We start from the raw sequence: 10,229 nt of genomic DNA on the forward strand, positions 1-10,229 counted from the left end.
TTTTTTTTTTTTTTTTTTTTTTTTTTTTTTTTTTTTTTTTTTTTTTTTTTTTTTTTTTTTTTTTGTTTAAGAATCATAAGACTTTTCTTATTCCATGAACTTGTGGTCATAACTACAGAGGTTTGAAGAAGCAGCAAACTCTTTCTACGAGGGTGTCCAGCTTGATCCTAACAATATGGCATTGGTCAATGCTTTCAGGTTCTTACTAATCTCAATCTGTTTCTACTGTGTGTGTGTGTTTTGTTATTTATATTTGGAGGTTTCGTTTTTGATAGCCTTTGTTTCTATTTGTTTTTTTGTAATTCTTTGTGGTAATTAGTCAGTTTTGTTGAAAGTCTTCATTTATTATGACTGCAAAAATGGACAAACTTGATTATGACAGTAATGCTTTCTGGGTTGATATGATATATGCTTCCTCCAATCTGTTTGAGGATTCTCTTTTTTGGGGATTTTGGGGTTACTCTTCATAATTCATCACAATATTCGTTTTCTTTGCAGGGAAGCAGTTGAAGCTGGCAGAAAGTTTCATGGCACAGATAAACAAAAACCATAATCCAGCGTCTATAGCTGATTCTTTAGATGATCAGATCTGGTGCTGGCGAGGATCCATTTTTCTACTTCTGCCTGTCTTCCCTGTAATTTATTTCCTTTTGGGGTGGGCGTTAGATACAGTAATGATAGTGTTGATTTTGATAGAGAAAAGTTGAGGTGTGGAATTCATGAACAACTTAAAGTGACTGTTTTCTGTTTATTATTCAATTTATTTGATATTGTATCAGTGCTAATTTAATGTTGGATTAGTCTCGATAACTAGATCGTAAGCAATTGTTTCATTTAAACATAAAGAAAAACTGAAAACAGAATTAAAAGAAGTTGAGTTGGCATGGGGCACCAAAACATTGTCGTCCTCGTAAGTCAGGTATCTGAGATTGTGCAGCCGTAACATTGCTTGGACATCCAGAAACTCCTCTTGTCTTACCCAAGGTGGGCTTTCTTCCATCCAGATTTCAGTGTGACGGTGGATTTGGGCATGGACGACAAAGGCATGAGATGGGCCATTTTCTTGGCGACAGGTATGCGAAACCCTGTAACATCTCCTCTTTTCAAATGTTCTTGAATATTCTCCACCATCAGGTTGGAGCTCGTTTTCGTAGTGATATGTTCATCAGATCAGATTGTAGAAGGTGATGGCGTTGGACTCTATTGTGGCAGGTCTGATTCCTGAAACGAATAGCTGTAGCTTCCGCCGATTCCATGAGATTTGAGACACTTGCGCATTCTTCCGCCCCAGCCACAATTTCTCCACTGTGGTTCCAGATTATACAACCCAAAACCATGGCTTGATCCAAAATGGGGGCATCCACATTGATTTTGTAAGTGTTTTTATTTGGAGCTTCCCATTTTGTTGTCATTGGGTCGTGTTGTTGTGTTGATAATTATTTGTCTCTGATTGTCTCTGATAATTTTGTTGTCATTTTGTTGCCATTGGGTCGTGTTGTTGTGTTGATAATTATTTGTCTCTGATTGTCTCTGATAATTTTGTTGTGGATTGTCTGTTGACCACCATTTTTGTTCCGCGTATTCCAGCATGGCCATTAGCCTGCCACTAGCTCACCTAGCTCCTTTGTTTAGAACCGATAAAGCCCTGCAAGAGAGATTGGGGATATCAAAGTTGGGCTGCTAAAAAGGAAAACGTAAGTGTCTCTCATGAGCCTGATGTTTCTTTACCATTTTGCAATGCTAAAGAACATGAATATCAGTCTCAGGGAGTAGTTTCCTACATTGTGGGCTCATAGGAGTGTCTAAAAGTTTCCTCTTGGGTAAAGGTTCTGTGTGGGAAGGATATTTCGACATGCGGGCCACATAAAGAGTAAAACTTTTGTAGGATAGATATCCTTGTAGACTTTGATCTGCAAACGTTTAGTTTTTTTGTTGTGAAAAACCCGTTCAACCCTATTATAAGCTGGTAGATCACCTACCAACTTTCTGAACTGGAAACCTATTTTATTCATCATGCCTTCGAGAAAGACCCGCTGAGAGATGCATGATTGATCTAGATCAATGGATATAGTGAATGCATTCGAATTCAATGATGATATTGCCCGCCATTAGAGAAAAATTTTGTTGTCTAAAACTAGCTCGAGCCTTTCCGCTAGCCATTTTCCAATTATTCTATGAACAACACTACGAAGGCCAATAGGGCAGAATTTGGTGATAAGAACGATTGTTATTAACGCCTTTAGGGAGAACTCATCGTATCTAGTTAGAAAGGTGCATACACGTTCTTTCTAGGCTTAGAGCAATGGATAGAGTGAATGCATTCGTATCCAAAGATGATATTCTCCGCTATTTGGCAGCTTGAGATGAAAGCATTTTGGGAATCACCAATTGTATTGCCTAAAACGAGTTGGAGCCTATTTTTCAACCATTTTGCAATTGTTCTATAGACAACTTTACAAAGGCTAATACGGCGGAGTTCGTTCATATATGTTCTTTTTGCTTGTTTTTGGTATAGAAGTTTGTATAACTTTGAGAGTAGTTTAGAGGTAATGATTTAATTAGTTAGTGGTCAGTACTAATTAAGCTTGTTTGGTCTGATAATTACGTGAAAAATGTGCTGATATAGGATGATGATATGGAGGGGACATATGCCAATTTCAAAGTTAGGTAATAATGAGGCAGTGGAATCCGAAGACGTGGGCAACCACGACAGCTTAAGAATTAGGCTAACCTAATGAAACAAATTCTAAACTATTTGATCATGCAAAAACGTTAGACAAAATTGGTTACTATTAAAGTTTTATATTTAATTTGATTTGCTGTGTTATGCTTTCATAAATATTAAATTATGGTGAATTGAACTTTTATTCTTGAATTTGGTTGGTGAGTTAATTTCTAAACCCTTAAATGTATATTTGTTTTTTTTTCTTTTTAACTTCATTTAAGATTATTTTTTGTTCAGTTCAACAAGTGTAAATGGAGATTTAAACTTGTGATTCGAGATAACATATTTGATTATATAGATGTCCTATTCCAATGCTATTTGACACATGAGATTCAACTTATTTGTCCTGAATTTTTTTTTTTTTTTTTCTTTGGGCAAGTAGCAGATTCAATTAGGTGGTATGCACGTTTGTGTTGCTTGGGTTGACGCATTGTTCTGCATGGTCAGTCTTTTGACCCATAGTTGTTGGTAGGACTCATATTCACTAGTTTAGCAGGATGATTGTTTTAGATATTGACACCTTGTAATTATAAGTGAATGATTATCCTCGTCTATATGGATCTTGTCAATAATAGGTTGCCTCTTTGGATTGGATAGATTGTCTAGCTCTATGCATTCTATTTGGCTCATGCTGGTTCGACTACATCATTGGAATGTTCTATTTGAGAATACACCTTGTAATTATTCTACGACTGACTATTTGGGATAGGTTTCATATGCAGGTTCGACTACATCATTGGAATGTTCTATTTCTGACCGTATATATTCTCCACATTTAGAATAGATGAGTTTCATGGTCACTTATTCTTCAAGTGCCATGAGATATGTTCTTGGAACAACAAAGTTGGTTTTTGTACGTCGTACTAATGTTAAGGATTGCTTGCGTTGTCGAGTTTGAAGGTTAGCCTGACCAGCATGTGGTCATCTATCACTTATGATGTGAGTGCATCCTTTAGTTTCATAGCTCTCATTTTCGACCCTTTAAATTCTCTTTTAAGTTCTTTAATGAGATGTATTCTTTTTTAGGGTTTTTTTTTAAGACATTTTCCTCGGGATCAAGTTGTTGAATTGTTTGTTTGATATGAAAAAATATTTCATATATATATTCCATAGTTATATTTGTTTCACTAAAAATTTCCATATTTGTCATTTGTGGCATTTAATGAAACTAACCATAACTTAATTAGTTTATGTTGAACTAAATTGACATATCATGTTGAAATTCAAAATTTTCATTTAAATTATTATTTAGAAAACTGTGGAAATTGCAACTGAAAACTCTCCATCTCCGTCTTCTTTATAATCTCTGCAAAAGAACGAATGTAAAACGATTCAGAAACGGGAAGAACTGGAGATGGGAACCCATATTCCCATCGCTCCATTCTACTGATCCAACCCTCAAATTAATTTCCCAGAAAATTTAAACCCATTTCCCCCAAAAAGCCCTCAGATCCGTCCAAATTCCCCCAATGTCACCGGTAAAATTCTCCGCCGGCTACGGCACCGTCCCCTCTCCGGCCGCCTCCACCTCCGCCGGAGTTACACCATCTTTCCCTTCCAGTTCCTCCTTCCTCGAACGTGCTAAATCCACCACGCAATCGCTAATCGCCACACGGCGGCCATGGCGAGAGCTCTTCGATTTCTCCGCCTTTTCTCTCCCTTTCAGCTATGACGACGCCATGGCCAGAATCCGCCAGAACGTCGACTACTTTCGTGTTAATTACGCCTTGGTGATGCTCATAATCGTTTTCTTGAGCCTGTTCTGGCACCCGATTTCGATCATCGTATTTCTCCTCATCTTCGTTGGTTGGTTGTTCTGCTACTTCCTTCGCGACCAGCCTCTCGTTCTCTTCAACCAAACATTCGATGATAAAATTGTTTTGGGGGTTTTGAGCATTGTTACCATCATTGCTCTTGTTTCTACTGACGTCGGATCGAATGTTTTGGGAGCCCTAATTACAGGTGTCGCTGTGGTTGGACTGCACGCGGCGTTTCGGATTACAGCGGATCATTTCCTCGACGAGGAGACCGCCGCAGAAGGGGGATTGCTGTCGGTTGTGGGAAATCAGCAACAACAACAACAACAACAACAACAACGAGGTTACACTCGGATTTGATTCTCAATTTCATTCAGAATTCTGGCCAGTTTGATGGGTATGTCTCAGTTACTCGATTCCTTATTGTGCTAGCTTGGGTTCATCTGGTCATTGGAATCTGGTTCCAATTCATTTGTTGGTTTTATTTTCACATTGTGTTTCGTTTGGTGTGGATTATATTTATGGTGGGATTAAAGCTTTAGTGGCATTAGAGACCCACATTCCAGATTCTGAGATGCTGTTTCTGAATCATCAATTTTTTTTTCTGGGAGATTGATGTGGTTGGATCTTGGAATGGAGTGGGTTTCTTGAATTTGGTGTTTATTTTCTGGGTCTGGAAGGGTTCTTGCTTCTGCCTGTTTTTTTGTTTTTTTTTTTTTTTTTTTTCTCATATGTACATGTAAAATATTCAATATTCATCACTCGAACATTCAGCATGAGGAACTATGAGTTTTCCTTGTTCTATAATACTGTGCTTGCATCTTTTGATTTGACAATGTTTGATGTGGCCTTCTGTTTATCCATTCATTTGTATGATGTTGATGTAGAAAAAAGTATGACTATGAGAAGTTTATGGTTTGGAAAGCAACACGAGCATAGCTCAACTGAGTTAGTAATAATCTCACTCGAAACATGGTCGAACTATGTTTTTGAATTGCCGAGAGTGCCCTAGTGGCAAGGCCTTCCTGGGCGCATAAATTTTAGGTTGAAAACTTGATGTAGCCAAAACTTCTCTGCTAGGATTGATTTGTGAGGGTTTTGAGAATAATGTAGGGGATGGGGCTCGAAGCTTATCTAAAACGAATAAAACGACTGCCCCGAGGTTTAAATTTAGTCGTCGAGCGTTTAACTTTTCTAGAATTGATGAACAAATTTGAACCTTTAGAGTTTCATTAGATAAAATTAGTTTAGGAATCTATTTAATTAGTTTTCACAATGTCCCGACCTTGAGCTCATTCTCTCTAAATCTTTTATTATTTTTAGAACCCATGATGTTGATTTGATCCCAATTATGAAAATAAAAAGATTTAAAAGTCACAAATTCAAATTTTGGAATCTTTGGCATTGATTAACATAAATGGTTTTTTTATTTATTTGTTATGATAATTGGACTCGATAGAAATAGCGTTGGTTGCCTTTGTTATTGTTAATTAATAACAATCAAATGGTATGGTGTATCAATTTTTACCATAAATATTCAATTTCAACGTTGCGATCTTTTACGATGTTACTAGACAATCGTTAAAGAAGTATTTGAAGATGGAATATAAGAATGTTGTCATTTACTAGAGTTCACATAAGATATTTATTAATCATATAATTACGATATAAAAAAATATAATTGATTTTAATAACTACGTATTAGAAAGATTGAAAGTGAGTATTTACTATTTAGTGAAAAATAATGGGTAAAAAATGTAATAAACGAAACTCAAAACTTAATAATAAAAGTAATTTTTATAAATAAAGATGGATTCTTTTTAGAAACTTAGAAATCATTGTATACCAAAAATTAAACTTTGATGAAATGGGTTGGCATCAATAAGTGCATGAATGAATCATTGCTAATCTCAGCTGGATTCCCAACAAACAAACTAACAAAAAAAAAAAAAAAAAAAAAAAAAAAAAAAAAAAAAAAAAAAAAAAAAAAAAAANAAAAAAAAAAAAAAAAAAACCATTATTATTTATTTATTATTATTAGGTGTAGTGTAATGTGTATGTTTCTGTGGTGTATGATTAATTATGTTCCATTTATAAAAAAAATAATAATGACGTCATCAAGAGAGAATCATAACATCATTATCTTACAAATTTCTGTATCATATGGCCTCACCTCTTCAAGAGGAAAAAACCTTGAGAATCCCACTTTAGTAAAACACTGCTGATTACTAGTTAGGAAGGAAGTTAGGATCAGTTTGGTTTTGCTGGTTAGGTTTGTTGGTTTTTTCCCCCTTCTATGGCTTGGCTTCCCTCTCAGGTATCAAGGATCTGGAGAGAGCCAGTGGCAAGGCAAGGTGTATATGCAAAGACGGTGACTGCAACGATAAGGGTCGAGAGATGGTGTAAAATGTTACACGAGGCTGAAGGTTGCTAGGTGATAAAGCTCAAATGAATGAAAATTCTATGTATTTTATATCTTGAATGAATGTTGAAACAATGCTGTGTTTCAGCCCAACCTAATCATTGCTCAACAAGTGAATGTATACGTTCGCACAAGAGGTTAGAGGTTTGAATCCCTCTATCTCCCTATTTTTTAACTAAAAAAGACGGTTAAGTTTTTTTTCGGTAGTTCAACAACATGAGGAGTTGGAGTAATTTGAACTTTGACCTTTTGAGTGAAGGGTATACCTAAATCAGTTAAGCTATGCTCAAGTTGGCCAAAATGGTGATATTGACACACACTATTGAGATTAAGAAGTTTAAATACAAAAGTGAAACTGAAACTAAGATAGGGAGGCAAAACTGACAGAAATCTAGAACTTTTAAGAGTCAACTAACTATAAAAACTAGTAGTGAAGGCATAAAACTCTTTTAGAGGATAACTAAAATGAAGAAAAATAAGGACGAAATGAATGAGGGCAATGACAAATTTAAAGGATGATTGAAATGGCCATGTATTTAGGCAAAGAAAGGAGGTAAATTTGAAGAAAAGCTATCAATGGCTCAATAGCCACGAGTTAAGAGGTAAAGCACAAGGACCCTTTTCCCCCATAGTTTAAGCATAAACAGGGAAACAATTAAGCAACTAGTTAGTGAATCCATCCATTTAGTTTACTAGTAAAGGAACACAGGATATTCATGTTTGTTATAGAGACAAGCATGCAACTACAAAAAAAACAAATCAAATTCCAGAGGATTCCAAGACTACGACCACACGAGAGAATATGCCATCGAGATCCAAAAAACATAGAATCAAAACAGCTTCAGAAAACTTATCTGTATTAATCATCCTCTAGATTGATTGAGTCTTTGAACTTTCCATACAGAATTCTCTTCAACTCAGCCATCTGGGCCACAATAGAATCCTTTTCTTCCTCGAGTTTCTCCAAGTTCTTAACATTCTCCTCTTTCATTTCTTCCAACCTGCCTTCTACTTCTTCCCTTGGTACATGAGCAAAAACTTCCCCAATATGAAAACGAATCACATCTTCATCACTGAGAATCAGCTCATTACTTGCATCCTCTAGATTATCATTTGTTTCCTACGAAAAGCGACCATCAAAGGTGAATTCAACGTGACTTTTACAGTAACCAAAAGTGATTTTGAAAATTCCCTTGAAGGAACTTTAGAATGCACATCGAGGAAGTAACAAACCAGTGTTTTTTTCCAAATTTCTTATTGAAAAGAAAAATCCCTCAAAAGTCATCACAAACTCACTCACTCACTCTAATAAACATTTGGTTGCAGGGCAAACTTTAGGAGACAGAAGGTTCAAGTATTGATGAATCGCTTCACTAACTAGAGTCTCCCAAATACCACCAAAAAGTAAAGATGGGAAAGAAAACAACATACTATGCTGTAGAACAGAGCAAAAAAAAACATCTGGTGTGTATTGACACAGTACAAATTAAAAGTAAGCTAATCAATCTTTTAGGGAATATATCACTTGATTCATCTAACCCCTTCTATCGGGCATTTGTTTTACTAAAAAAAAGTCGAATTGCCTCCTCCGTGGTTACACAAATTGAATCTGAAAAGAAAATGGGATAAGAAGCAACTACTCAATTGAAGTTTCTAACAACATTTCAAGCGCTCACAAAATTCAAGAGGAGAAACTTCGAAGTTCATATCACATCGATACTCAAAATCCATCAATCAGCAAGGACGTCAGATATTTAAAGTAAAGAGCAAAATAAATCATTAAATACCCGATTTCTCGTATGAAATCAATACCTTCGCTGTTCTAATCTCATCCTCAAGCTCATGGAACCGATTGTTCAACCTACTAAATTTATTAATATTCTGTTGGTCCTCCCATGTGACCTCCGATTCAGATCCTCCGCCCTGTGCACATTAGGCATCAAAAACGCCATTGTCAGAAGACGGAAAAAGAAAGGAAATTTATATGATACAAGAAAAATTTGTGGTTCAATACGAGTTCGATTAGGGTTTCGCTTACCTGCTGCATGTTCGAACAGTCGGTCAATCGCTCGTAGTGAAAATGAGGAAGAAAGCTCCGGTTAGACGGAAATGGAACGAGCCAATTGGAGTCCGAGCGAAATGACGAAATTGCCCTTATCATTTTAGGGTACCATTATATTTATATTTAGGTTAAATTACCCCTTTACCCTCAATTTTACAAATTCTCTCAAATAATCCTTAAAACTTTAAAATATTTATCCATTCCTTTCCATTTTTAATATTTATCAAAGATTAAATATTATTAAATAGTTTTAATGACATATTAAATAAAATTAAAAAAATTAAGTGCCATCGAACAAAAAAGGTAATATTCAAGGGCATAATAAATACCGCTAAAAGTTGAAAACTTTACCGCTCGATCGAAAATTCCTTTCTGTCCTTATCATACTCTAGCTTCGTAGTTTCCACCGTCTGTTTATAAACGTTCTTTTAAAGTTAAAAAATCTATCGATAGAAACATTTTACAACTCACTGATTCAATAGACACGTGGCTGAAAGTTTACCAATTCAATTTATCACTTAACTGTATATTTAATTACAAATTATGAGATTGTGAATTAGTTTTAATTCTTTGTTTTTAGCGTGAGAGTGATCATCTAAACTTTTAATCATTTGGTCGATGACATATATTTTAACAGGGTTGAACTATAATCAAATTAGCATGAAATAATATTGCTACTAAAAATTAACGTAAAAAATTGATTAAACTAATAAATGATGATTTAACGTGTCATTATCTAAACAAGTTTAAGAGTATTTTTCAATAAATTTTAAAGTCTAACGATAAACGTACAAATTTTCAAAATCCATGAGCATAATTGAAATATTCCTTCAAAGTTAACACGTGTTTGTATAGTTTAACCTAACAATCTAGTTTGTGACGTGCATAAAAGTACTTGCAGTAAGTGTAGAATCAAATGTCAACACGAGCTTAGCTCAACAATAATGGACACGTTTTTTCATCGAGATCGAAAGTTCAAATATCTAATCCCACATTTATTATACGCACGAGTCAAGTTTTAACATAATGTGTGAGTGTGAGGGAATTTCATCCTCTCGATGAATACCAATTCAAATATAGCTCAGTGCACGAAATAATGATTAATACTTAAAAAAGTCAATAAATAAATACGACTATCACAATTAACGAGAAGTTTTGACTAACCTTTCAAAATAATTTTTCTTCATTATTTTAGACAAAAAAAAAAAAAAAAAAAAAAAAAAAAAAAAAAAAAAAAAAAAAAAAAAAAAAAAAAAAAAAAAA

General features: G+C 34.9%; 3 protein-coding genes across 3 annotated transcripts in view; 2 read left to right on the forward strand and 1 right to left on the reverse strand.

Annotated features, from left to right (window-relative positions):
* Positions 1–790, forward strand: part of LOC111493484 (hsp70-Hsp90 organizing protein 1-like) — a 6,054-nt gene extending 5,264 nt beyond the window's left edge. Inside the window, exons 7-8 of the mRNA XM_023143191.1 lie at positions 119–198; positions 499–790. Coding sequence (XP_022998959.1) covers positions 119–198; positions 499–553 — 135 coding nt within the window. The 3' untranslated portion in view covers positions 554–790. The remainder of the gene's footprint in view (positions 1–118; positions 199–498) is intronic.
* Positions 791–3,916: 3,126 nt separating this feature from the next.
* LOC111493580 (PRA1 family protein E-like) lies at positions 3,917–5,318 on the forward strand. Its single transcript, XM_023143331.1, has one exon. The coding sequence runs from the start codon at positions 4,195–4,197 to the stop codon at positions 4,840–4,842; it is 648 nt and encodes a 215-aa protein (XP_022999099.1). The 5' UTR covers positions 3,917–4,194; the 3' UTR covers positions 4,843–5,318.
* A 2,241-nt stretch (positions 5,319–7,559) lies between these two features.
* Positions 7,560–9,038, reverse strand: LOC111493587 (probable prefoldin subunit 4). The gene is made up of 3 exons (XM_023143339.1): positions 8,943–9,038; positions 8,717–8,827; positions 7,560–8,024 (listed from the first exon to the last, which is right to left on the reverse strand). Exons 1-3 carry the CDS (start codon positions 8,949–8,951, stop codon positions 7,764–7,766), a joined length of 381 nt encoding a protein of 126 aa, XP_022999107.1. The 5' UTR covers positions 8,952–9,038; the 3' UTR covers positions 7,560–7,763.
* Positions 9,039–10,229: the final 1,191 nt, after the last annotated feature.

This window comes from Cucurbita maxima, unplaced genomic scaffold, assembly GCF_002738345.1.
Source record: "Cucurbita maxima cultivar Rimu unplaced genomic scaffold, Cmax_1.0 Cma_Scf00019, whole genome shotgun sequence".
In the NCBI taxonomy this organism is placed as follows: Eukaryota; Viridiplantae; Streptophyta; class Magnoliopsida; order Cucurbitales; family Cucurbitaceae; genus Cucurbita; species Cucurbita maxima.